This window comes from Coregonus lavaretus (genome assembly GCF_964263955.1).
Source record: "Coregonus lavaretus genome assembly, chromosome: 5".
Lineage (NCBI taxonomy): Eukaryota > Metazoa > Chordata > Actinopteri > Salmoniformes > Salmonidae > Coregonus > Coregonus lavaretus.
In genome coordinates, this window is record NC_139992.1 from 40398545 (window position 1) to 40426146 (window position 27602).

The 27602-nt window shown below is 46.1% G+C and overlaps 4 protein-coding genes across 6 annotated transcripts in view; 1 reads left to right on the plus strand and 3 right to left on the minus strand.

The window, feature by feature from the left end:
- LOC311128899 (centrosomal protein of 83 kDa-like) overlaps positions 1-6114 on the minus strand; it is a 9393-nt gene extending 3279 nt beyond the window's left edge. The window contains exons 1-9 of the mRNA XM_084161127.1: positions 6062-6114; positions 4537-4716; positions 4304-4454; positions 4110-4202; positions 3576-3707; positions 2743-2994; positions 841-972; positions 496-610; positions 181-325 (exon numbers count right to left, since the gene is read on the minus strand). Coding sequence (XP_084017253.1) covers positions 181-325; positions 496-610; positions 841-972; positions 2743-2994; positions 3576-3707; positions 4110-4202; positions 4304-4454; positions 4537-4709 — 1193 coding nt within the window. The 5' untranslated portion in view covers positions 4710-4716; positions 6062-6114. The remainder of the gene's footprint in view (positions 1-180; positions 326-495; positions 611-840; positions 973-2742; positions 2995-3575; positions 3708-4109; positions 4203-4303; positions 4455-4536; positions 4717-6061) is intronic.
- A 295-nt stretch (positions 6115-6409) lies between these two features.
- On the minus strand, positions 6410-12987 carry LOC311128734 (host cell factor 2-like). The gene is made up of 16 exons (XM_084160980.1): positions 12780-12987; positions 12178-12326; positions 11797-11960; positions 11357-11559; positions 11081-11165; positions 10874-10977; positions 10426-10668; positions 10009-10203; positions 9642-9706; positions 9279-9459; positions 9117-9166; positions 8893-9036; positions 8519-8704; positions 7943-8246; positions 7765-7840; positions 6410-7621 (listed from the first exon to the last, which is right to left on the minus strand). Exons 1-16 carry the CDS (start codon positions 12967-12969, stop codon positions 7612-7614), a joined length of 2349 nt encoding a protein of 782 aa, XP_084017106.1. The 5' UTR covers positions 12970-12987; the 3' UTR covers positions 6410-7611.
- A 1522-nt stretch (positions 12988-14509) lies between these two features.
- LOC311130155 (ETS domain-containing protein Elk-3-like) lies at positions 14510-23866 on the plus strand. 2 transcript variants are annotated; one of them, XM_084162842.1, is made up of 6 exons: positions 14510-14968; positions 17745-17953; positions 20002-20076; positions 20187-20960; positions 21858-21980; positions 22936-23866. In XM_084162842.1, the coding sequence occupies exons 2-6, from the start codon at positions 17747-17749 to the stop codon at positions 23029-23031; spliced, it is 1275 nt and encodes a 424-aa protein (XP_084018968.1). In that variant the 5' UTR covers positions 14510-14968; positions 17745-17746; the 3' UTR covers positions 23032-23866. The 2 variants fall into 2 exon arrangements, with proteins under 2 accessions (XP_084018968.1, XP_084018969.1); XM_084162843.1 differs by lacking the exon at positions 20002-20076 and having other exon boundaries at positions 14570-14968.
- LOC311130154 (cyclin-dependent kinase 17) overlaps positions 23771-27602 on the minus strand; it is a 33434-nt gene continuing 29602 nt past the window's right edge. For both annotated transcript variants that reach the window (XM_084162841.1, XM_084162840.1), the window contains 7 exons: positions 27338-27582; positions 26852-26949; positions 26514-26619; positions 26157-26199; positions 25919-26009; positions 25744-25821; positions 23771-25568 (listed from right to left, as the gene is read on the minus strand). In XM_084162841.1, the coding sequence (XP_084018967.1) occupies positions 25531-25568; positions 25744-25821; positions 25919-26009; positions 26157-26199; positions 26514-26619; positions 26852-26949; positions 27338-27582 (699 nt within the window). In that variant the 3' untranslated portion in view covers positions 23771-25530. The remainder of the gene's footprint in view (positions 25569-25743; positions 25822-25918; positions 26010-26156; positions 26200-26513; positions 26620-26851; positions 26950-27337; positions 27583-27602) is intronic.

Consider the following 27602-nt stretch of genomic DNA (forward strand, 5'->3'; position numbering starts at 1 on the left):
AGAAACCATGGAAACCATGTCTTATACCATTCCACTAATTCCACTCCAGCCATTACCACGAGCCCGCCCTCCCCAATTAAGGTGCCACCAACCTCCTGTGGACACACACACGATCAATGTACACAACTTCAACAAAGTAGTCTGAGACAGTGTGTATGTTAGAGTGAGAGAGATCCTCACTTCTCCTCATGCACGGTAGCGGTTTTGTGGAACTCGTCCTCGCGAGCGGCCTGCACCCTCCGGACGAGATCCCTCTCCCTCTCAGCCAGCACCTCCTTCTGTCTCTCCACCGTCCCCTTCAACACCTCCACATCAGACTGCATACCTGACAGAGAGAGAAGAAAGGAAGGGGGAGAGAGAGAAAGTTGAAGGAGATAAAGGAGAAAGCGAGGGAGCGAGGAAAGGAAGGAAAGAGTTAAGTTTGCAGACTAAAATGAGTGTGATGTACAGTACATGTATACTCAAAACACACAAGGAGCTTATTTGCGGAGTTACCTTCCATTTGTCCCTGTAGTGTGTCTCTCTCCCTCTCCACCTCCCCTCTAGACCTGGCACACTCCAGCTTCACATTGGCCACCTCCAGCTTGTGGGAGTGCCTCATGCCCTCCATCTGAGAGAAACAGATGAGAGACTAGCATGAGCACACAGCAACCTAATGATGTAAGGGGTTATGGTGGGGACTGTAAGTTGCTCTGGTTAAGAGCATCTACTAAATGACCAACAACAAAAAGAAGACCAAAAATATCTATTTTTACGAGAGGCAAGGCATGAGTAACACAGCTGATGACCTCTGTGGTTAGAGGTTAAGTATTAGGGGTCAGAGGTCATATGGGTACTGACCTGGCTGGTGAGAGTGTTGACCTCTCTCTCAGCCTTGTGCAGTCTGCCAGTCAGCTGGGTGTTCTGTTCATGACTCAGCTGCAACTCACTCCCCAGACGCTCCAACTGCAGGCGCAGTGACTGCCTCTCTGCCTGAAACGCAATCAATGTACAGTGAGGGAAAAAAGTATTTGATCCCCTGCTGATTTTGTATGTTTGCCCACTGACAAAGAAATGATCAGTCTATAATTTTAATGGTAGGTTTATTTGAACAGTGAGAGACAGAATAACAACAACAAAAATCCAGAAAAACGCATGTCAAAAATGTTATAAATTGATTTGCATTTTAAATGAGGGAAATAAGTATTTGACCCCCTCAATCAGAAAGATTTCTGGCTCCCAGGTGTCTTTTATACAGGTAACGAGCTGAGATTAGGAGCACACTTTTAAAGGGAGTGCTCCTAATCTCAGCTTGTTACCTGTATAAAAGACACCTGTCCACAGAAGCAATCAATCAAATCAGATTCCAAACTCTCCACCATGGCCAAGACCAAAGAGCTCTCTAAGGATGTCAGGGACAAGATTGTAGACCTACACAAGGCTGGAATGGGCTACAAGACCATCGCCAAGCAGCTTGGCGAGAAGGTGACAACAGTTGGTTCGATTATTCGCAAATGGAAGAAACACAAAATAACTGTCAATCTCCCTCGGCCTGGGGCTCCATGCAAGATCTCACCTCGTGGAGTTACAATGATCATGAGAACGGTGAGGAATCAGCCCAGAACTACACGGGATCAATGATCAAGGCAGTTGGGACCATAGTCACCAAGAAAACAATTGGTAACACACTACGCCGTGAAGGACTGAAATCCTGCAGCGCCCGCAAGGTCCCCCTGCTCAAGAAAGCACATATACATGCCCGTCTGAAGTTTGCCAATGAACATCTGAATGATTCAAAGGAGAACTGGGTGAAAGTGTTGTGGTCAGATGAGACCAAAATGGAGCTCTTTGGCATCAACTTAACTCACCGTGTTTGGAGGAGGAGGAATGCTGCCTATGACCCCAAGAACACCATCCCCACCTTCAAACATTGAGGTGGAAACATTATGCTTTGGGGGTGTTTTTCTGCTAAGGGGACAGGACAACTTCACCGCATCAAAGGGACGATTTGATGGGGCCATGTACCGTCAAATCTTGGGTGAGAACCTCCTTCCCTCAACCAGGGCATTGAAAATGGGTCGTGGATGGGTATTCCAGCATGACAAAGACCCAAAACACACCGCCAAGGCAACAAAGGAGTGGCTCAAGAAGAAGCACATTAAGGTCCTGGAGTGGCCTAGCCAGTCTCCAGACCTTAATCTCATAGAAAATCTGTGGAGGGAGCTGAAGGTTTGAGTTGCCAAACGTCAGCCTCGAAACCTTAATGACTTGGAAAAGATCTGCAAAGAGGAGTGGGACAAAATCCCTCCTGAGATGTGTGCAAACCTGGTGGCCAACTACAAGAAACGTCTGTCCTCTGATTGCCAACAAGGGTTTTGCCACCAAGTACTAAGTCATGTTTTGCAGAGGGGTCAAATACTTATTTCCCTCATTAAAATGCAAATCAATTTATAACATTTTTGACATGCGTTTTTCTGGATTTTTTTGTTATTCTGTCTCTCACTGTTCAAATAAACCTACCATTAAAATTATAGACTGATCATGTCTTTGTCAGTGGGCAAATGTACAAAATCAGCAGGGGATCAAATACTTTTTTCCTTCACTGTATTAATTATTCCACAAATCAATCAAGCACACACAGTAAAGACATTCTACCTAAGTTAGGACTTACTCCAACAGATTTATTTCATCATGTAGCTTAAGTTTCATAGTGACAATAACAGTTAAAGATTGACTGACATACAGAGACCACAAGTTTCTTACCTCCAGAGACTTGGCTGCAGCCTGGGATTCTGCGAACTGGCGGACCTGGATGCGCTGCACGTTCTCAGCTTGCTGGCCAGAGTTGTCCCTCTGTGCCCGAAGCTCAGCCACCTCAGCCTCCAGGCCCTTCAGACGCAGGTGGAGCTGGGCCTTCTCTCTCAGCAGAGACTCCACGCGTTTACCATCTCTAGACGGGTCTGTGCCCTGATACTGGGCCATCAGCTCCTCTCTGTCCCTTTCCAGCCGTGATACCTGAACACACAACATATCAGAAGAGCAACGTCTGGGCCTCCCGAGTGGCCCAGCGGTCTAAGGCACTGCTTTGCAGTGCTGAGGCGTCACTACAGCCTGGGGTTCGATCCCAGGCTGTGTCACAGCCGGCCGTGACCGGGAGTCCCATATGGCGGCGCACAATTGGCCCAGCGTCATCCGGGTTAAGGGAGGGTTTGGCCATGGGGCTTTCCTTGAATGCATAGTGCCAACTGTAAAGTTTGGTGGAGGAGGAATAATGGTCTGGGGCTGTTTTTCATGGTTCGGGCTAGGCCCCTTAGTTCCAGTGAAGGTAAATCTTAGCTCTTCAGCATACAATGACATTCTAGACGATTCTGTGCTTCCAACTTTGTGGCAATAGTTTGGGGAAGACGCTTTCCTGTTTCAGCATGACAATGCCCCCGTGCACAAATTGAGGGCCATACAGAAATGATTTGTCGAGATCGGTGGGGAAGAACTTGACTGGCCTGTACAGAGCCCTGACCTCGAAAGAGAAACATATCAGATCTCACTTTTTTTTTTTTTTTTTTTTTACATTTTCTCTCACACGCACGGACACACACCTCAGCATCAAAGCGGATCTTCTTCTCCTCCAGTATGCGAGCGCTCTCCTCTCTCTGGTGGTCAAACTCAGACTTCAGGAAGGTGTAGTCGTACCGCAGCTTGTTATACTCAGACCTGTACTTCTCAGTCTCCTGCAGGGAACACAGAGAGAAGAGGGCTGGTTATAATCAAGGAGGAGAAACAGAGAAAGTTTAATTTGATGTACTGTTTTTTCATTCTCAATAATCTGACAGTGTTAAGTGTGATGGCCCACTATTCTCTGCCCTCAAAAACATTAAACGCTTAGTTCTCAGTTGCTATGGAGATGGCAGTTACAGCTGTGACAGTTCGAGAGCACGGTGGAGCTAAAGTGTCAGAAACAGTTAAAAGCTATCAATAGCAGCTGAAGCTGGATAAAAGCAGTACAAAATATAAAAAAACAGAAGCAGAGGCAGTCAAAGGTGGTTAAAAGCAGTCAGGAGCAGTAGAGAGCAGTAGAGAACAGTAAATAGCATTAGAGAACAGACAGAAGCGTTCTGGGGGGCGAGGCTCACCTCTTCTAGTTTGTTGAAGCGCTCTCTGACAGGCCCCTCCAGCTCCTGCTGCACCTGGGCCCTCAACAGCTCCAACCGCTGGGGGGTCAGCACCTTACAAAACAAACCGACTGCTATAAACACTGCCATACACAAAGGGACACTAGCGTAGTCATAGGTCAGTAGGTGTGTTTTCTATGGACTAGCTCCAGTACCTGTAGTCGTAGCTCCTCCAGCTCCCTGGTCTTGTCCAGCATCTCTCCTCTGAGTTCAGCCAGCAGCAGCTGCAGTTTCTCCTGGACAGTTTGCTTGTCACTGAGGAGACGCTTCAGGTCCACCTGCCCCCGGGTAAACTCATCCTGCAGCCTGGGACAGACAACACAGTGGAGGAGATGTATAGAAATGTGCACACATCACACACACACACACACTTCTCCTGGGCTGTTACCTGGTATGTTCAGCCTTGAGTGTCTGGTAGTTGGTCTTATGGTTCTCACATCTCATCCGCTCGTCTATCAGCATCTTCTGCAGCTCCATGTCGGACCCCCCCAGCTTCACCGTCCCCCCGGGGTCCAGGCTTGGGAGCAGGGGGGCAGACTGGGCTAGGGCAGAGGGATTCATCTCACCCCTAGTGGATAGAGATAGATAGATGAGGTTAGGGAAAGTTAGAGAGCTGCAGGTTTCTCCACTCCATCCATGTCTAAATAAATCATCCCATTAGTATGAAAGATTGACATCATAGCACGATCCACTTCCTCATCTACACAGGCTTTGGCTCAACAAAATAAATCATAAAACAGAACCAACTTCATTAGGGAAGAGACTGGCAGTGCTCTCCTCTGCTTGCAGGTCAGACATATGTTGTAAGGATGGTGGGTGGGTGGCTTGGGACAAATTGCAGTTGTTACCATGGTAACCCCAAATTCCCCTGATCTTTGTGCAAATGACAACCGCTTAGGTAACTAGACTGCCTCGGTCTCAAGTGATTTCTCCACCTTTTGTTGTGGATACGCGGGGCCAAGGCCAGAGAGGGATGATTATGCTTGATTGCAAACATTGCCCTCGACATCTTGGCCTCATCATCTCAAGCACCCCACCCACCCTGGAAATGTAGCTAATCAAAGAACAAAGACAGAATGTCAGACTCAGATGCAACGAATACAGGCAAGGAAATCCAGCAAAGTCAAAAAAACAGTCCCAACATTGTACCCTAAACAAACAGTTCCGCTGACTGTCTTACATTTACATTTACATTTTAGTCATTTAGCAGACGCTCTTATCCAGAGCGACTTACAGTTAGTGAACACATATATATATATATATTTTTTATACTGGCCCCCCGTGGGAATCGAACCCACAACCCTGGCGTTGCAAACGCCATGCTCTATCAACTGAGCTACATCCCTGCCGGCCATTCCCTCCCCTACCCTGGACGACGCTGGGCCAATTGTGCGCCACCCATGAGTCTCCCGGTCGCGGCCGGCTGCGACAGAGCCTGGATTCGAACCAGGATCTCTAGTGGCACAGTTAGCACTGCGATGCAGTGCCTTAGACCACTGCGCCACTCAGGAGTGTCTTGCCGGGACCATTCTTGCAATGACAGTGGTGAGTAACTTTAGCTAACTAGTTGATAGCATAACAACTGTTTGGCTGATTACTGTCGCACAAAAACAAAACGCAAGGACACAGATCGCCAAGCTGTCATCATTAGCTAGCCAGTCATCTAGATAAATAGCTATTGCCACTCTTTTCGAAAGTGGCGCTTTAACTCCCGCGGTTCTAGCCAACTAGAAACGAGTTAACGTTACGTACGCTAGCGTGCTAGCAACTGGTCACTGAACAATGTCAAATCAGTTATCAAGCTAACTTAAAAGTAACTGGCTAGCTCTTGGGCACAATTTTGTGTTTCTTCCTTGAAGCTACCACTGTAGCGAAAATGAAAAATAATATGCATTGTTTTGATCGTTGCTTACCTCTTGTCTTGAACTAGACTCCTTGACAAATCTAGCTTTCTTATACTGCAGAGAACTACAGATTCGCATGGGATCATGGGAGATTTATCTTAACTCGGCTTACATTTTTGCCCCCATGTGGTTAAATGGCAACATTACGTAGACTCTTGGAAAAGGCCTAGTGAGTCTTGAACTCTTGCCACAATTAATTTGTTATTCAGTTTGATCCATTTTCACAAATTGAATAAAAGAGGTTCTGCAGTGTGTATTGTGTAATTGACCAGTTGTTGATGTTAAATGACTGATGCCACAGATTACCTGATTCCAGACAAGAATCACACATACTGATATTCAATGCTCATGAGCAGATTGTCGTGACCAGTTTTATTTCTTCTTGTTTTTAACCACATTTGGACTGTTAACAGAAGTCCACACTGTTCTCAGTTCTCCTTTGACACACTGTACAACATACACCTACCAAGAGTACAGGGATAACAGTTAGTCATGCTGCTGGAATTATTTTTAAATAAACCCCTGTAACAAAACAGGAACGTTAAAACAATTCTCTCCTGCACTGAGCTCATATTCACAAAAATGAGATCTACGCTACATACTCACTGAGTAACATATGATAAAAAATGTTAAAGATTCAATAAGAAAAAATATTTGAATCATATGCATCTTTGCTTTCGCCATACTAAGTAGCTTTGGAATCAGATGGAATTCATGTCTGGATCAAAACTACTATTCAATTCGTAAACATGAGCGGCCCAAAGAAATCTAGTGATTTCCACATTGCATAGTGAGCTACAGTGCTATAAGAGAGGAAAGGTAGTGTCAACCACTATTTATGTAGTAACGGAAGTATGGATAGCTTAAGATACACATGGCTTACTTCCTATGGCTACAAAATAGAAATAAAGACAATTGAATAAAGGATAATAACAGTATCCATAAATATGAAATGGTAAATGAACAACTTAAATTGATGGACTCAAACCCTCACATTCCATACCCACAAGGCATGTAAGAAGTGCTGTGCTGGAATCATGTTATAATTACAAAAATAACACTTCTTCTGCATGTTGAGGCTGAAATACAACCATTGACTTGGCCCAAATTATACATACACAAAACTTCCCACTACTATTCAATTCAAGTTTGCTATATGTTAATTATTGGCAAGCAGTCACTGGCCGGTCAATCATCATCCCCATTCAAAACCCCTTCATACACTAAGGCACATTCATTCCTTGGGGAAATTCGCTAGGTCTTAACATCAGTTATTATCTATTTAACTTTTAAAAATAATAATGGAAGTACATTAAAAAAACAACACTGTTTTTTTTACACTATAATGTAATACAGTGTGGTCAAAAGGACAGGTGGAAATTAACACACACAACAGTTATGTACAACAATGACAAAAAAACATATAAAAAATAACTTACAAATCTATAAGTTCTGTACAGCATTTTTGTGAGGGACATGGCTGGGTTGGAAAGTAGTCATGCCCTCTGACTTGTTACATCATCTTTCCTGGGTATCGGCGAGCGTCTGGCAGTCGATCTTCAACTTGAGCTGCAAGACACGAGGAGGAAAACCGACAATAAGTCCTCTAACATCATACTCCAAAAACAGCAAGCCTGACAATGGCAAGGGACAACTCATCTCATATAAACCTTTTCCTAAGGTTTAGTCAGATGAGAGCAGAGCTTGTTCACCTGTCTGCTGCCTCCTGTTCTGCCTCTGTGGGGCTGCCATCTGGTTGTGATGACGAGGCTTTGAGTTTACTGGCATCTGAAAGGAGACAGAGCCCATGGTTAGAGACCACTCAGTGGTGACAGTCAGTATGCCAATAGAGTACTGATTCAGGGTCAGGATAAACACCCCCCCGCGTACCCTGTAGCCAGCGGATCTGCGTGGCGGGCCCGTAGCCCTGTTCGTTCTTTGCGGCGATGCGGAAGACGACAGCTGGCCGGTTGGGGGCGGAGCTGTCGATGTAGGCGTTGGCCAGGTGGGCGGGGCTGACGGTGCAAGAGGTCTTGGTGCCGCGGTAGATCCTGATGAAGGCCAGCTGGCCAGGACGCTCAGAGCTGCTGCTGCTGGACCGGCTCTTCCTCACCGCCAGGTACATGGAGTACTCCAGGATCTTACCTGACGGAGAGGTGGGGGAGTCCCACGTGATGTGGACCGAGTCATTAGCCTGGGGGGAGGAGAGGAGTTGATGTATAAAGGATGGAGAGGAAAAGCAGGTTATTTAGGTGAAACTGATTCACATATATATGATCAAACGAGATATCAAAGATATTGTGAAACTAGAAAACTAGTGAAATTGGACAGGCAGCAAAAAAAAATCACAACAATCTCCCACATGAGCTCTCTAAAGCCTCTGTCTGTTAATGTGCTTGGCCTCATTTACACCCCTCAACAGTAACCTTCTCTCTGTGTAAAGTAGGCTGTAGGAGTGTACTGTACCTTGGTGATCTTGACAGCAGAGGGCGCTCCAGGGAAGCCAGGCTGGCAGGTTTTGAACTCGCTGGCAGGGCTGAAGTCTCCCTGACCACAGCTGTTGATGCCTGCTACTCTGAACCTATAGGCTACACCTGGACACAACTCCTGCTTCTCCCTCCACTCATAGTCCTGAGGCCCCTGCAACTTAATCTGTGGGAGTGGGGTGTGTTGAAAATGGTGTGTGTGTCAAATCGGGAAATCAATAAACAGAGATTAGAGACAAATTTACAAATATGAGTGCTAGCTGAAGATAGTTTCTACATGTTATCTGCACACATTCTGGGCATGTTTTTTCATTATATACTGTCATTTAAGATTCAAACCAAGATGTGGTTTACCTCTTTAGTATTAGTGGGTCTGCTGTAGATGGTGGGATTAAAGACATTCTCAGGTGGCAGGTAGTAGTGGGTAACCTCAGAGAACAGGGTTTTGAACACTCCAGCATCAAACCACTCAGACTCATCTGATTTCTCACCAGATACCTACAGGGCACAGACAGGGGTTACTTCCATCAGTCTCTATGGTAGGAAAATGAATAACTTCTTTAGTATTCTTATCCTACCTTGCATGTGACAGTGTTGGGATCTGAGGAAGTGGTGTCAGGTTCTTGTCCTGTGAATGAGTAAGGACTGTCATTGTTTATCCCGATGAGATTCAAACCACACTCATTATCAGTGCCCCATACTGATAGAGTAAAAAGCTAGCTTGGGGTCCATGCTGTTACCTGGCTGGTGTTCACTGCTCGCCACTGTGTCCGAGGGCTGGGAGGTTTTTGTGGGGTCACCCTCCTGTCCCAAGGGCTCAGAGTGTGTTTCTCTACTAGCATCACTCTCCCCCTCTGGATGGGGGTCCCTAACAGCCTCTGACACTTCCATGGGAGTCTCCGCCTGCTCTGCAGCCACCTCCTGGCGTGGGGGGGGGGAGACAGCAGTATCCGGTGTCAGTCAACGTAGCATTAACAATCAGGATGTAAGATTTAACTTAGCTGTTACGGTCTCAATGGCAGTACTAACACCATCTTAATATAGCACTTTCCCAGCACTGTAGCTAAGACAACCGGATATGGATATAAGGGTCACCATCTGACCTGTTGGGACGTCTTCTGGGCTTCCTGTGAGGTGGGGTCATCTGGGACCTGAGCTGACTGGACATCTGGAGGACAAAGAGCACATCAAGCATAGCTTTACATATATACTTCTTCTTAGATCATAGATCTCATAGCCTGCATCAACCTTCAACCCCGCCCCAGTACAGACGTCAACATGGCCTTGAGAGTGGACCAGATGGCCCGGGACAAAGGCTTCTGCTTCTAAACCACTTTCAAAGCCAATAGCTTGGCATCAGACAGAACACCTCTCAAGGCCATGTGAAATTCACTGGCTGTGGTCATTTCTATTTAAATTAGTGGTCTCTGATTGGTTGTGCGTGAGCAGCAGGTAGACTTCTCCTCTCACCTGATTGTTCCTGGGGGTTCCTTTCCTGGGCACCTGTGCTGGGTGGGGCTGTGGGGTTATCTAGGGTGTTAGAGGGAGAGACGGGCTGCAGCTGGAGGAGGTAGCACTCTGCTGCCGGTAGGGGGCGCCAGGCCACATGGAGCATGTTGACAGTGGACTTGACCAGTAGAACTGCTGCTGGGGTGGAGGGCCGCTCTGAAAACCACACAAGTCACAGTTAGGTTGTAGCAGCAAAATGGCCTAGCAGGTAGCAATATCCATTTAACTTCATCTGAGGGTTGCTATTGTGAACAAATGAGAAATACACTCTCTCCATATTAAAATATGCTTTGAAGATGGTATGACTCTGCAGCACATATTGAGCTATAGTAATAAGACATATGCTGATATTAATAGTATCCTTGTCTCTCTTCTCACCTGTCTCCAGGTACCACAGATCCTTGCAGCACACTTGGTAGTTCCAGCTCTTCCGGTAGCCGTCACGGCCGCTCCAGATGTAGAGGCGGGAGCCGATGGAGGCAGCACAGTGGCCTGCCCTGGCTCTGGGGCCCCCGCTGCTGGGCTGAGGCTCTTCCTGGTCCCCCTGGCCCTGCTGGTCCTCCTGGCTCACTGTCTGCCCCGGTTGCTGATCTGGGCCTAGGCTCTGCCACGTCATGGTGTCTGATATCAACAGGAAAAGGGTTCAACTGTTTAAGCACTTTGTGACATCTGCTGATGTAAAAAGGGCTTTATAAATTAATTTGATTGATTTAACCTTACTGGGTTCAATTCAATATGATGATCCTCATAATATGAATTGAATTAAATTATGTGACCAGTCAGATACCCTAAGTGATAAGCTTGTAATAATGAGTATGATACTGACCTAAGTTGAGCAGGGATAAGGAGTTGGTACAGATCCATTCAGCTCCCAGGGCATTAGGTTTGTCTGTCTCTGGAACGGGGACCCATCCCCCGAAAACATACATCCTTCCCACACAGGGGCAAAGCAAAAAAACGAACCCATATTAGGCAAACATCCATGATACCACACAAACATATACAGTACACACAAAATAAATATTTCCATTACTTGTTTCCTATAACGTTGGCAGAGTGAAGGCTTCTGGGTAGAGGAGGGGGTCCTTTAGTGTCAGGTGTAGACCATGTCATAGATTCTAAAAGGCAGACAGAAGAGAGTGCATTCAGACAGCCAGTTAGATTACCTCACTTCAATCAGTTCATCGCCACAACCACGAATGCAAGGTTGCGGTTTATGGAAACTGAAGGTTGGTTACAGCAACCTGAATTCACACCAAGGAGGTTAGTTAATTCAAAGAAGCATGGTTGTAGACTGAGGTGAGGTTACCGAGGTCAAGCTGCCAGAGGTCGTCAAGGCGACTGCCTCTCATCCCTCCGAAGATGTAGAGTTTGGGGGAGCCTGTCCCAGTGTATGCCACCGAGGTGTGGGACTCTCGAGCCCACGGACCCACACCCTTAGTATCCGGAATGTTCCAACCCTTCACCCCTGACACTGACTGCAGCTCCAGCTCATAAAAGTCATCCAGGTACCTGCAGAGGTGAAACAGAGACAGCCAGTGGGATGAGAACTAGCCTGGTCCAAGAACTGTTTATGCTGTCTTGCCAACTCCTATGGTCATTGGTGACCAAACAGATCTGGGTCCAGGCTAGATGAGAACAACATTAGTGACAGAGCAAGCATTAAGGTTTCTTATGATTATCACAACCCTCAATACCCTGATTAGAGAAGCGGCGTTGGAGACTGGAGCTAGGTACATAGCTCCATACCTTGGGACATTGCCATTGGGGTCCTCACTGTCATTGGCCAGCCCCCCGAACAGGTAGCACTTGTTCCCAATGAGGGTGAAACTGTGTCCGAGGCGGGGACAGGGGGGCGGCATGCCGTTCTTGGGCGGCCTGGGTTTCAGCTTCTTCCACAGCCAGCGGCTCGCCTGATAGACAAGGGGTCAGAGGTCAAATATAGCATCTTATCCATCAGAGTGACTAAATACAAGCTACTGTACAAACTAAGGGGGAAAGACGCTGTACTTGTGAAGACCTTTCATCAGAGCTACAGGTCTGTGATTGACGATGCTGCTGCACACTTCACCTTATGCATGACAGGAGGATCCCGATTACTGAAGACACTAGTGAGTGTGAGAGCCTCACCTGTAGCTCGTACAGGCTGTTGTTGTATTTGCCAAACTCCACCATGCCTCCAAAGACCAGGATGCGGGTTCCCTCACAGGCAAAACCATGGGCAGCACAGCCTGGAGGGATGTCTCCTCTCACCGCTGGGAGAAACCACTGCTTAGAGACTAGACAAAGGGCCAGAGATCTGATCACCTGAGAAGAACTCATGTTTACTCAATCATAACGCACTGTGTGACTGTAATTATGCAATATAATTTATAAAAGCTAAGTCTTGACACAAAAAAAGTTAGATAGCTAGCTACATGGCCTCCAGATTCTCAAGTGATCATCTGTTCCACACCACATCAATTGTATGCTAGCTAACTATTCTACACAGAAACAGTACACCTGAAAACAACCATAGTAGATAGAAAGTTGGTTAGCTTAGCTAGCTAACGTTAGCCAAGTAAGCAAGCTGCCTGCTGAGCTTCAGGGAATGTTTGTGAAACTTTCAAGGCATTAAAATATAAGTCGCACCAGATGGCTAGGCAAACCAAATAGCTAGCTAGCTCACTGCTCAAACGCGAAATGTGTAGCATCCATTAGCTAGCCAAACTAGCTAACTAACGTTAGCCTACCGGTGTTGTAAACATGGAGCTCCTCCGCTATCCCCTCGTTTCCACCTCCAAACACGATAATAAGTTCCCGAATAGCCGCTGCTCGGTGTCCGTGCCTTGACCGGGGAATAGGTCCAGTGAATGAATTGACTTTTTTCCATAACGGGTCCATTGTTCCGTTAGGAACGCTACACACCGGGGTTCGGTCCATGAACGGTGACAGCAGTTTGGCGCTGTTTGTTGTTTACCAGAGGGAAATAGGCGGAGCGAGGTGACAAACTCTCGCGTTGTTCCCTTCACCAGAAGTACAATACTAGACAGAGGAAGTTGCTAGTTTTTTGTTTGGAAATTAATGGAAAAGTGTCAAATTTGGACTTCAGAAACAATATTTCCAATAATAGGTGTTGATCCAATTTATGGATTTGGATTGCCGAAGTGATTTCTAAGATACTGGTATAAAAATTCAGTTTGGACATCCTACCAGTTTTTGTGTAGGCTTGCCTATATGCCAGAGAGAGCCAGTCAAGAAACTGAGTTGAGCCAGAGATTAACGTTGGATTTTTAATCCTTGTCCTCTATTTATATCCTTTACCTGCATTATTTACTGGTAATACAACATTCAACAAATATCCCGAAACACTCTTTCTCCAGCCTCACATGGTGCAAGTGGAGAAGATCCACAGCTCTTGAGTTTCAAGTTTGGGGAAGTTTAGGGTAATTATTTTCCCAACACTTTCCCTGGCTGCCACTGCTCTTGCTCAACAAAAAATATCCTCTGTGTCATCACAACTTTTGGAGATATTTCAACAAAACAATTTTGTGGTAAATTGATCTAATTTTTTGACATTTTGAAAAAGTTATATATATATATATATTAATATACAAGTAGGAAAGCGTTAAAATAAATAATCCAGTTGTTTATGGATGAGTGTGTTGGGGGTAATTCAAGCGAACCATTGTCAACAGGAGGCATTTATGTAGTCCATGTATCTGACGCTGTCTGGACAGAAATAATGACATGTCATTAAAAAAATAATCCAAACAGCATCAGAGGGGCGCTGTTTCACATGCTCGGATGCTTTATCTGAGATTGATGCATCTTTCTGTCGGGGCACGTCTCAGTCAAATAAATGATTAATATTTCAATATTTTATTTGGACAAGGTAAGCTACTGACCTATGTGACTGCAGATGTTTTGTGAGCCACAGTTTCCTGTCAGTAAGAGGAAACACCATGCAGGAAACTGGAAAGATGGATCCACTCCCCAACACACGCACACAAGCATACTCCTTGCACATTCTCATTGATACACAACAACACTTATGCACACAAACATAATCACATCACTTTATTCCACTAAAGCCAGGATTCAATCCGATCCGTGTAAGATCCACGTTATAGTGCGCTTGACGTTTAATGGTAATTTCCGATTGAGCCGACATCAGCAGCGTTTACCATGAATTTATGGGAAAATGCCTTTAAAACCGATGTGAATGGAATCTTGGACTAAAACATGTTGAAGGATTAAAGAGCCCCTCTACTCCCGTTTTGACCTCAAGTGAAACCTGTGAGAATGAAAGTGTGGGCACGCGTGTGTCTGTGTGTAGTGCGGCTGATGGAGAATTTTAAGAATAGCCTACGTTTTTAAATTGCATGCAACAACTAGCCCAATGCCCTTCCATTATTTGATGTCAAGGAGATGTCACACCCCCACCCCACCCAGAGAGAGAGAGAAAGAAGTCAGTGTGTGTGTGGAGGAAGGAACACGAACGCCGCCAGGTGTGTGTGTGGAGGAAGGAACACGAGAAGTCAGTGTGTGTGTGTGTGTGTGGAGGAAGGAACACGAACGCCTCCAGGTGTGTGTGTGGAGGAAGGAACACGAACGCCTCCAGGTGCTGGCCAAGAAGAAGGTGACATCAGTTGGGCCCGCAAGTAGTTGGAATTACAATATTACTGTGCGTGAGCAGAGAGGAGGAAAAGCGTGTTTACACAGACGGCCGAGAGCCTGGGGAATAATGCGCGAGAGGAAGTGAGCCGGCTCTCTGTCTGCGCGCTCCGACTTCCTGCTCTGAAGAAGGAGAAAAAACCTCCGGATCCGCTTACAGTCTCGAGCCCCGCTGCCCAGACAGCATCAGCATGGAAAACCAGCGCATTATACGGAATTCTCTTTAAAAACATATACGGAAGGAAAGCAGACGTCTAACACCAGGGTATGTGGAGGAATGCTTCTCTATGATATTCCTACTCACTTTATTAACACCGGATAGTCAGAGTTTGAGTGACGATGGCTTAGAAGTAAACTGTACCAGAAAATATAGTTTGGAAATATGATATAACTCGGTCATCACAATGAACTTGACATTTAGGGGAGGACAGTCGACAGATGCTGGTAGTATATCCCCGATTTGTTACGCTATCTTGGCACACATGTATACATTTGAGTAAAAGGTATGTGTTTCACTATAAAAAAAAGTTACATTTATTTTCGTTTTGATGTTTGCTAACATTTGGCTACTCTGTTATTCACACATTGAACTCAAATCGCTCCGGTTTGTCACGGTGCTCTAGTATGCTTTTCACGCGCAATTTCTTGTTGGTTGTGATGCATTTTGCAACTCAAAGTAGCGATTGGTGTGAAAATGCGCTCATGGCCCTTTAAAAACTCTAGTAGACTTTCTGGTTTGTCTGGACTCTGCAGACTAATTGCCGTGCGCTTCCGGATTGAAACTGGCAGCATACAACATCTTGAAAATGAGTCATGGGGCAAACAAAGAGCCGTTTGAGTGTTCCAGGCTCTCCAACACCGATGGCTCTGCCCAGACCCGAGCCCGGCGGTCCACCAGTGATAACCCATACCTTTTTAGACTTTAGAGCGTCTATATACGGCGTTTGGTACGATACAGACACAGAGGCATTATATAGCCTATGACGTCTCATGACATCCCTGTTGGTAGCGCAGTGGCTAGTTTATTTTTCCATTGGCAGTGCGCAGGAAGTGTGCGCATTTAGTCATGGTTAAGTCATCCCCCCCACACAGGCAGACACACACACACAGAGGGAGAGGGAGAGAGAGAGAGCTCATAACGGGTTTCCATTTGGTCCACACTGGAGAGGCCTGTCTAGAGGACCAGCTGTATCATTTCTGGCTCTGTGTCATAACACTGTTATAAAATACTAGAAACTCCCCATCAACAAAATAAATTATCCCTACCAGAAGCTAAATGTAGTGTGTGTGTGTACCTGTCCAGGTGGAGAGATGCTGTGGGCCTATCATCCCATACAGTGCAAATAAATAACATGGGGACATATTCAATGCTGCAATAAAACAGATGTAAATCTATGGTAACAGTATTTTCAGTTGCTCCAATCCAGTGTTTATCAGGCAATGCAGAGTTGCAGGTTTCACTACTATTCCTAAGGATATCCCAAAATAAACAGATCCTGCTGCTTTGTCTCTGAGCTCGGCTAGTTACCCCTTGTCACTATGGAACATCAAAGACTAAATCCATCATACATCATGCCAGAGGATGTCCTGGGGGAGACCCAGAGTACATGTATGCAATGCATTCGCCATATGTTGTTGTGGAATAGGAAATGGGTGGTGTGTGTGTGTTGCCGTACCAGAATGAGGCGAGGAGGAAACCCGTCCATTTGTCCCATCTGTGAGGTCCCTGTGTTTCCGATGGTTCCCGGTGACAGGAATTCCTACCTTTGAGTTGGAACTGGCCTTTTCCCGGGAAGACGCCCTGTAGCAGAATGAGAGGAAGTCCTCATTTAGACAGCTTTATGGTCTCCCATCACACACACACACACACACACACACACACACACACACACACACCATACACAAAAAACATGCATACACACAGGAGACCTCCTCAGGAAACAGAGACAGAGGGGGTATTCACCTTTTTCCTCTCCTGGATGGTCTCCACTGAGAGGGATCGAGGTGAAGAGGGGGATGGAGGAGGGGGGAAAGCAAGATTCTGTGTTCAGTATTTTCAAACAGACCAGCTTGTGGCTGGAGAAAACGTGTGTATGGGTGTGAGAGAGTTAGAGGGAGGTAGAGACAGAGAGAGAGAGAGAGAGAGAGAGATAGTGGTGCACAGAAGGTTGTGTGTGTGGAGTGTGAGACAGACAGACAGTTAAGTCAAGGTAAATAGTGTTGTTGGGGTGTGGCCTGTCTTTGGCAGAGGGGCACTGACCACATCCTCTTTTATCACCACGGAAACATCCGTAGCGCCACCCCTGTCTGGCAGCACCAAGTCCCTGATCTCTGACACAAGCACACACTTGAATTCTTTATTTTGACCTATAATGAAACATAATTACTACTAAGAAGCACACAGTCACAAAGCACCGTGTATGAGTGAGTGAGTGCAAGTGACTGGGTGTGCATGCGTGTTAGTGGAGTGGCATAGAGCCCAGAGAGGACAAGCTTCTCTGACTTGTCTGATGTAGTAAAGCTGCCAGCCAGCGCTCATTCACAAAGAGCTGCTGTGTTGACCCGTGTTCTTATCATTTAGGCAGCCAGCCAAGCTCTCCAGTAAGTAGACGTTTTACATAGCCACTGGTGTGTCTCGTTACATATGCAGTAATGGGCTTTATTCCCCACTTCAACATATTGTAATATGAGATGTATGATGTCGCTGGTTGGCACTTGGCCCCATAGACATACATACAGTATGTTTATATAGATTGGTTGGCACAGGTGCTGGCACATGATGCCAGGAGGAGCATAATACTATGACTCCAGTGTCTGGGGTAGTGATGATCTAAATGTGTTGTTGGTGTGTTTTCTGTCTTTATGGGTCGGCTTTTATGGTGCAGGAAATGCCTTCTTGGTTGGGGGCGGGACATGGGGGAGGCTTTTATACTTGTTGTACTTGAGGGTTAGAATGTGTGTGTTTTTCTAGTTACATGCAGTGCAAGTGTAACTGACCATGATGACCCCTCTCTCTTTCTCCCTCTCTCCCCCCTCTCCAGTCATGGAGAGTGCCATCACGTTGTGGCAGTTCCTGCTGCAGCTGTTATTGGACCAGAGCCACAAGCACCTGATCTGCTGGACGTCCAATGATGGGGAGTTTAAACTGCTCAAGTCAGAAGAGGTGGCCAAGCTGTGGGGCCTGAGGAAGAACAAGACCAACATGAACTATGACAAGCTGAGCCGAGCCCTGCGCTACTACTATGACAAGGTACATCTCACATAGACGACATTGGCACTACACTAACACCAAACACAAACCTACTGGAATGGATGACAAGGTACACCAACATTGCATAAACCCTTCACAAACATACAGGACATTGAGAAATCATGTAACTAAACTAAACAAAATGAAGAAGAAACTATACTATGGAACAAAGATAAATGATATAAAGAATGATAGTAAAAAGCTCTGGAGTACTTTAAATGAAATGTTATCCTTCATTAAGGCAGATGGCTTGTTCATAACAAAACCCTTTGATATTGCCAACCACTTTAATATTTTTTGTTTTTGACAAGATTAGCAAACTTAGGTATGACATGCAAACAACAAATGCTGAGTCTTCATATTCATGCATAATGGACCAAATAATGAAAAGACAAGCACTGTAGTTTTGAGTTCCACAATGTGTGTATGGAAGAGGTGAAAAAAGGTTGCTATCTATAAATAAGGACAAACCACCTGGTACCGACAACCTGGATGGTAAATTGCTGAGGTTGGTAGCGGAATACATTGTGACTCCTATTTGCCACATCTTCAATTTAAGCCTAGAAGACGGTGTGTGCCCTCAGACATGGAGGGAGGCAAAGGTCATTCCGCTACCCAAGAATAGCAGAGCACCCTTTAATGGTTCAAACAGCTGACCAAGTGCTTAGCAAACTTTTTGAAAGGTATTTTACAGAAAACAAACTAACGACAGACTTTCAGCATGCTTATAGTGATGGGCACTCAACATGCTCAGCACTGACACAAATGACTTATCGTTGACTGAAAGTAATTGATAGTAAGAAGATTGTGGGAGCTGTTTTGTTAGACTTCAGTGCAGCTTTTAATGTCATTGATCATAACCAATTCCTGAAAAAACGTAGGTGTTATGGATTTGCATCCTCTGCCTTATTATGGATTGAGAGTTACCTATCTAATAGAACACAGAGGGTTTTCATTAATGGAAGCCTCTCTCATGCAAATTCAGTGGAGTGTGGTGTACCGCAGGGCAGCCGGCTAGGGCCATTATTTTTTTCTGTTTTTACAAATGACCTTCCACTGACCTTGACTAAAGCCTGTGTGTCTATGTACGCTGATGACTCAACAGTATACACGTTGGCTACAACAGTAAAATAAATAACTGACACTTAACATAGAGCTCCAGTCCGTTTTAGAAAGGGTAACTAGTAATAGGCTGGTGCTAAATATCTCAAAAAAGAAAAGCATAATTTTTGGGACAAATCACTCGCTCAATGCTAAACCTAATTTAGATCTATTATTGAATAATGTGGCTATTGAGCAAGTTGAAGAGACTAAACTGCTGGGTGTAACCCTAGATAGCAAGCTGTCATGGTCAAAACATATAGACTCAATGGTTACTAAAATGGGAAGAGGTCTGTCCATGATAGGTCATTGCTCTGCCTTCTCAGTCGACCAGACAGATCCTACAGGCCCTAGTTGTCGCACCTGGACTACTGCCCAGCTGTGTGGTCATGTGCGGCAAAGAAGGACATAGGTCAATTTCAGTTGGTCCAGAACAAAGCAGCATGTATCGCACTTAGATGTACACGGATGGAAAGTTGAGCAGAGATTGACTGCATCACTATTGGTCTTTGTGCGAGGAATTTATATGTTGAAGGTACCGAACGGTCTGTTCAAGCAGTTGGCACACAGTTCGGACACTCATCAGTACAACACAAGACAGGCAACCAGAGGTCTCTTCACAGTCCCCAGGTCCAGAATAGATGCTGGGAAACACACAGTATTAAATAGGGCCATGACTAGATGGAACTCTGCCACCACAGGTAATTCAAACTAGCAATAAACCCAGTTAAAAAACACACATAAATAACACCTAACTGCACAAAGGGGACTGTGACGAGACAGCCATTTTATATATATTTTATTGTAATTTGCACTGTATTATGTGTTAGACCTAGATATTGTGTGTATGTACTGATATGTAGGCTATGTATGACATTTTAAATGTTTGTATTTCAGTCCTTGACTAATAATGTTCTGTACTATGTATTATGTCATGTTTCATGTAGACCCCAGGAAGAGTAGCTGATGGGGATCCTAATAAATACCTACACAGCATGAACATGTCTGTAACAATTCTACAGGTCAAACCACCATATAACATCATGGCATGCATGTTAACATTAACACACTGTTATTACTGTATAACATAACAAATTATGCTTAAACTCCTCCTTCCCTCTTCCTCCTCCAGAACATCATCAAGAAGGTGATTGGCCAGAAGTTTGTGTACAAATTTGTGTCCTTCCCGGAGATCCTGAAGATGGACCCCGCAGCGGTGGAGATGGGGGTGCGGGGGAGTGATGAGGCTGGTGGGGCCCTGTCAGAGGGGGAGGGGGATGAGGAGGGGGTGAGGGGCGACCCCCCAGGGAGGAACGAGTACCTCCACTCAGGCCTCTACTCCTCCTTTACCGTCAGCTCCCTCCAGCATCCACAGGACCTCCTCCGCCCCCCTGATCTGCTCCGGCCAGTCAAGGTGGAGCCTCGACCTGATCACCACGACGACAGTGGCACAGTGATTCGCTTTGTTCAGAACCGCAGCCATAAGGGCGGGGCACTGCCGGTGGTGTCTCTGCCTTCATCCCCACCCCCGTCCTCCAACGAGGGCTACTATTTGTCCAAACCTTCCCCAAGGCTAGCCCACTCCTCGTCCTGCTCCTCCTCCCCATCACACAGCCCCACCCACGCACTCTGGAGGGCACGGAGCCCCGCCCCTGAGACTGACGAATCAGAGCAGAGCGCTCAGCCCCTTAACCTATCGTCTGGTCACAGAGACCGTGGCCAGGCCACACCCACGCCAGAGAAGAGGGGCTTAGCCAATAGCGTCCCACCAAAAACCAGGAAGCCTAAAGGCCTGGAGATATCCGCACCCTCCCTGCTCCTGACAGCCAATGACATCGGCTCTATCGCCCTCAACAGTCCTGCGCTGCCCTCAGGGTCCCTAACACCAGCCTTCTTCACTGCACAGGTCAGCACCACACACACAAACGCATACACTCGGTCCACCCTCACCCTTTGTATGTACGTGCTGATTTGTGTGTGTAATGACATTGGGGGAAAATACATGACTTATCCCTGAGTCTCTCTGGAACTGTCTGTCCTTACCATGAAAGAGGCGGGGGGGGGGGGGGGAGGTAAGAGAGGAAATTAGGGAACGAGTGAAAGAGGTAAGCGGAAAAGAGGGAGAGGGTGGGGATCGAGACTAGTAAGGAAGAGGGAGGGAGAGAGGTAAGCTGAAGAGAGTGAAAATAAGGGAGGGGAGAGAGAGAGAAGGGAGGGTGGGGAGGTCTGTAAGTGAAGCCATATGTTCCTAAAGTTCTTGAATCGCCGGCGTGAGGTAAGGGCTGTCGTAATACCACGGAGAGAGAGAGAGAGGGAATCTAGAACTCCTCTTTATTGGGCCACTACAAAGCAACTCATTAAAATAGCATACATAATTCCTTACCCACATAAACACAACCCCCCATATAAACAGAGAAATTAAGTCAGGGAGAGAGAGCGATAGGGAGGCAAGATGGAGATAAATTGATGTCATATGAAGCTTCTCAGCTGGAACCTAGTGTTCCAAGTTCTGTGACCTCAAGAGTTCCCCAAGTCAGCCTTGAATTCACTCCCCCCCGTCTCCCACTCTGTCCCCCCAAAGCAGGGTATGAAGCCCTCTCTCCCCTCCTAGTTCCAGTGTTTTACTAAAACAAACAGAGCCAGTGCAGCAGGACTGAATAACCACAGGGAGAAATGAAATCTTTGTGCTGTGTGTGTTCATACTCGGCTAGATCATTTTACAGATCACCAACAAAAACACCAACAGAACATAGAAAAATGTACATCTCTCACTCTCCATAAAGTCTTTCTTCTCTCCCTCTAGACTCCCTCAGGTCTCATCCTCACCCCCAGTCCCCTGCTGTCCAGTATCCATTTCTGGAGCAGCCTGAGTCCTGTAGGACCCCTGAGCCCCGCTCGCCTGCAGGGCCATGGACCCCTGTTCCAGGTAAGACACACACACACTCTGAAAGAGAATAGAGAGAGAGGAGAAAGGAAAGTAAGCGTGAGGGAGCCAGACACCACCTGGAGTGAAGACTGATGGAAGGGAGTTAAGGAGGAGAGAGGGAGGGACAGAGGGGAAAGTTGTGGGATGGTGACAGAAAGGGTTAGGGGGAGGACAGTTGAGTATTTATGCTTGTTCGTACTGAGCCGAGAGGGAAAGGGCTCCACTCTAACTGGTAAACAAAGGAGGGATAGTTAGAAGTTTGAGCTACGACTAGGGTTGAAATCCTGGTTGGAGGATCCCGGAACCAGGAGGGAATAAGTAGGAAATCTGTAATCCTCCATCCAGGACTTCTGTAAAACCAGAAAATGTATTGAAAGTTCCCGGAATTTTGCAACTCTAGCTAAGACAGAAGATTCCCCCAAACAGCCTCATTTTCTCAACAACAACCGAGTCACATGACTCGGCCGCTATTTAGTTCTGTGTGTGTGAGTGGTTCACTGTGATTGTACTTAAGTGTGTGTATGTGTGTGATTCATGGTGTGCATGCGTTTCAAAATAAGCTACAGATGTTTCCTTTCTGGTGTGGACAAGGGGAGGCAGCTTCCTGCTCAGGAGGGGGATTCAGGAGCCCCACCCACTCCCATCAGCCCTCTCACAACAGGAAGTGCCTCTCCTCCCGTCGTCAGGAGGGATGGGCGTTAAAATACCTCGGCCACCATTTTAGGGAATTCTTAAACCCAGTCATCAGCTTCTCCAGAGTTTGGGCTAGAGTTCTTTATAAAGAAAGTTATCATTAGTAGTAATAGTAGTATGCATGTATAACACTAGACTAGGGATAGAGATGAATGCACTTTACCTCAGTATAATATGGGGGGCATTATTATAATAATTGTGTGGTATTTCCTAATCTGACAGTGGATCTCACCTGTCTTCTCCTCTGTCCATCTGTCTGTAGTTCCCCACCCTGCTGAATGGGCCCATCCCAGTCCCCCTGTCCAGCCTGGACACCTCCTCCCCCCTGCTGCTCTCCCACAGCCCACACAAGTCCTGATCCTCCTGGAAGACAGTACCATACCCTACTGGACTCTACCACCAAATAGGCCCAGTCCACGCAAGTTCAAATCCTGGACCCCGACATAGCAGGACTTGAGGCAAAAATCAGGTTAAGCCAGAAAAAAATCAGGACACTGCTGCAAACCGACTGGATCAGCCTTCAACTGTGTCAATATCATTATCATCATTGACTTGAAGATGCATTTTCTTTAGCTTAGTTGAAACAGATTTATTTTGGACCTGTTTAGTTTGTATCTCATCTCACCCAGCTTGAAGTTGTCCCACATTTATCCACTTCAGAATGCTGTTCCATGCATTGTACCTTGTCAGCCCTTTATCAAAAGCCTGGCGTATGGTTATAACGCTTTATAAATGTTTGTATCATTGTATAGTGGTTTTGATATGTTCATTTGAGGCTGTGAACCTGGTTGTGTTGTTCTGGCTAAATGTTTTTCTATGGTTTTGTATTGTATTACACATTATTACCTTGTACCGGCTGTGCCTTCTCAAATGTAAGAGTTATGTAAATGTGTTCTTTTCAAGCTTTAAAACTATTTTTTTATAGACGAAATTCCAGTTCAATATTGAACAAAAGCTTATATGTAACAGCTTTTGGTTATTTTTCATAAAGGAATTGATACAAATGTATTCTCATAATGATTTGCTATTTTCTTTATGTCCGAGAGTCAAGTAAAAATGTCTTAAACAAGGTTTTAAATAAACATGAAGCATTGAATGCTATACAACTGATTTTATGTCTGGTGTGAGTGTCACCATCTACTTCCATTTCACCCAGAAAACAACAATAAAGACAAGTGTATTTATCAAACAGACTCATTTTACTGTGATGGTTATGAGAAATAAATAGTTCCAGTAAAGAGTTACAGGGCCACCAACTGTCAGTGTTCCAGAGATTGAGTTTACACCACAGCAGGCGTTCCATATGTCAGGCACACATACACACGCGCACAGGCACACACACACACACACCCTCAGGTAAGCTCAGGTCATTCTTAAACTTGAAAAAGTACAGTATTACAATATTAATATACATCACTGTCAGTTGAAAACAACACACACAGCGGCTTGTTAAGTCTATTTAAAATTTCAATTTGAAATGTGTACAAACGCTGGAAAAAAAGAGACTAGTGGTCCAATGCAGACTGAAACAACAAATATTTTTTTCTCCTTTGAGAGGCAAAGCTGCTGCCCCTTGACATGCCACACTGACACTGTATTCACAAGGAGAGGTCAAAGACCAAAGGTCAAAAGGTCAAACCTAGAAAACAAAATTTCTTAATACTGTCAAATCAAGTCAGCCATTTTAAAACACCCGTCATCCTAGTAGTGCCCTGAAATCATGGTACACCCCACTCCCATGGCCAGCTACAGAGTAGAGAGCCATTCAAAAAACTAGAAACAGTTATTGATGATGCAGAAAAACAACCGGTATTGCAGACCTCCAAAAGGCAAGAAGAACTTGCATACAAGAACATCCTGGGGGGGGAGAGAAAGAGAAGAGAGGGAGAGAGAGGGATAGACCGATGGGTTCCTGTGGGAGGTCACATTACTTCCTGCGGCGCTCCGGTGTTTCTCTCTTCCCTAATCCTCGCTTTCCTGTTGCCATGACAACCGGAGAGGGGGACCGGAAATGTCATGGGGAGTCAAAATTCCTCCAAAATGCAAACTCCACCTTCTGCTGTGGTCCCATTAGTTGGTTAAGAGGCTGTGAGGGTCGTTGTGCTCTCCCAATGACTGGACTCTGTGGTTAATGACCCTCGCGACCCCATCTCAACCCCATTTTGACCCCTTCCTAACCCCAGTCTGGCCCCTGAAATGTTCTGGAATGTTCTAGGTCAAGGAGGATGAGAGGGAGGCCGGGAATTGCTTCAGTTCAGAGGAAGATTTCCAGTTGAAGACCAGACACTCCTAGTCCCTCCCAGTACCTCTCTCCCAGTCTGGACTGGTCTGGTCTCACTTCAGTCAAACACCGCCATCAGAGGAAGCTTAAGAAAGTACTTGGGAAAAAACGCTAAAAAGGCATTCAGTCTCTGAACACAACGACAAGCACAACAGCAAAGGTAACAGCTATGATAAACAACATCGAGATCATCAGTGGAATCATAATAACCATAATTCATATTTCATAACAATAGTAACCTTAACGACTGGTCGGCTGTGCATGGTGTCTGAGTTCACATCATCATATACACAAACTGCGTGTTAAATACAGACAGTAGTAGTTTAGCAGCAAAATATACCCCCCTAACCCTCCTTCCATATCTTCAAATAAATAAACGTAGTTCATCTCTCCCTCCCCAATCAACTCCAGACTCACTCGCTCTCTAGGGGGTGAGGGGGGAGGTCTGTCCAGGGGTGAGGGGCTCATGCAAGAAGGGGGAGGGGGCTCTGTCCCGTTCAGTCTCATCTCAAGCAAGAACCAGTTACTATAGCAACAGGAACGCGCTCCACCCTGGAGCTCCCAGGAGCAAAGAGTCTAGAAGAGCATGCTCTGTCTTCTGTTCTTGCTGTTGCCTGGAGAGATGGAGTGAATAAAAGAGAGAAGGATGGAGGGAGGGAGAGAGAGAGAGGGTTCTATGTATGTCATAACAGTTATGAAGCTCCAGGTAAGAAGAGGAACGTGTGTGTGTGTGTGTGTGTGTGTGTGTGTGTGTGTGTGTGTGTGTGTGTGTGTTCGTGTTTTACACACCTGACTCTAGGTGTGAGGAGTTCCGATAGCCAGGGTCTCTCTGCAGTTGGATATCCTTCAGAGTGAATATTGATATACCTGAGTGAGAGCGAGAGAGAGGATTGTAATTATGTGTATCTCCAGGCCATTCAGAGGACTAGACCAGTACTGATCATCCCCAGGTTTAGAGACTCACTCTCATGCAGTGTGTGGACCCGTGCCCCCAGGCTCTTGAAGTAGGCCTGCTTCATAGCTTCATCTGCTGAGATCCTCTTCTTGGACTCATACTGGAGAGGAGGGAGACCAACAGTTAACACACTGACAGTACAGCAACAACGAAACAGAATCAGTAAGGCAGAAGTGACTACTGTGCCCCCTGTTGTTCATTATAAGTACTGCATGCCAGTGTTAAAAATGTAGACAGAGAAACTCACTTTCAGAAATGATAACACAAGTTCAATGCCTTCTGTGTCCAACCTGAAAAGGAGAGAGATAGAGAGAGAGATGGGAGGGATAGAGAGTTAGAGAGAGAGAGCTCAGGAATCACAGGGTTTACTGTCAGTTGGTGGTGACTGATGGGAACTTGGTGGCTCAGAGGAAGGAAGAAGAGTTGCTTCACTAAAGTTCCACAGGATTTCCTGCCTCCTGCACTGACTAAACACACTCACGGATACGCATTCAGACACCCACACAGAAACGTGCGCACTCACACACACACTCATGGACGCATGCGCACACACGAACGTGCGCACGCACATACACACACGCGCGCACACACTAACACACGGTACCTGGGTGCATGGTTGATGAAGGGCTGAGGTTTGTATTTGGGGAAGTTGTAGGATTTGAACTCGTCGACGCCAGAGATCCCTGGCCAGTTGTCCTCTGATGGCGTGCCTGAAGAAATAAGAGAGAGAGGGGACAGTCTTTAGATGACACTCTATCAACGTTTAGTTAACGCTCAAGTAATGTCCCCATCATCATCACCATGTCTGAGGAATTTCCTGCTTATTTAGAGAGTTCTGTGGTTGTGTTAGTGTGTGTTTGTCCCTGTAGCAGACACTAGGTGGCGCTAGGTCAGTAGGTTAGTTAGGCTGTAAAATCCAATCAGGGTGTACTCTGTACTCACCCAGCAGTCTGAATATGAGGTGGAGCTCGTCCTCTACGGTGGAGCCAGGAAACAGGGGCCGACCTGCAGCCATCTCATAAAATATACACCCCACACCCCTACACACATGCAGAGAGAGAGAAAGAGAGAGAGAGCATTACACACGGCTTGTTCACAGATACGCATACACACACACACACACACACGAGTATAGAGGCTAGGAAGTAGGAGGAAGGGTTTAGGATGTATAGCTCTTACTAAAAGTTTATGTGAAAAAATACACTGAATGAAGTGGTTGTAGTTCCTAGGGTGTAAGGGTGTAGGGCCCTCAAATCTGGACCTTGAAGCCAGTTCCACTGCAGTTTTTAATCAGGGACTGATTTAGACCTGGGACACCAGGTGGGTGCAATTCATTATCAGGTTGAACAGAAAACCAGCAGTACTCTGGACCTCCAAGGTAGGATTTGAATCCCCTTGGTGTAGCTTGTTAGGATGTAGTGTTCTTACCACATGTCAATCTGTGTGGAGTACTCAGAGGAGCCTAGCAGGACATCAGGTGGCCGGTACCACAGAGTCACCACCTCGTTGGAGTACGTCTTAGTGGGGACAGACTTAGCCCGCGCCAGACCAAAGTCGGCCAGTTTGAGTTCCCCTCTCTCGTTGATGAGCAGGTTCTGGGGCTTTAAGTCTCTGTGGAGAACCTTCCGCTTGTGGCAGTACGCCAGCCCCCGCAAGATTTGGAACAAGAAGATCTAGAACCGTACAAACAACA

Coding starts and splice junctions, on each gene's coding strand:
- LOC311128734 (XM_084160980.1), bottom strand. CDS start 12,969: ATGGACCGAACCCCGGTGTGTAGCGTTCCTAACGGAACAATGGACCCG. Junction 10,978..11,080: donor GCCAACGTTATAGGAAACAA/GTAATGGAAATA, acceptor CTGTGTGGGAAG/GATGTATGTTTTCGGGGGAT. Junction 7,841..7,942: donor GCAGATCCGCTGGCTACAGG/GTACGCGGGGGG, acceptor GTCTCCTTTCAG/ATGCCAGTAAACTCAAAGCC.
- LOC311130155 (XM_084162842.1), top strand. CDS start 17,747: ATGGAGAGTGCCATCACGTTGTGGCAGTTCCTGCTGCAGCTGTTATTG. Junction 20,077..20,186: donor TGTCTGTAACAATTCTACAG/GTCAAACCACCA, acceptor TTCCTCCTCCAG/AACATCATCAAGAAGGTGAT. Junction 21,981..22,935: donor GCCATGGACCCCTGTTCCAG/GTAAGACACACA, acceptor ATCTGTCTGTAG/TTCCCCACCCTGCTGAATGG.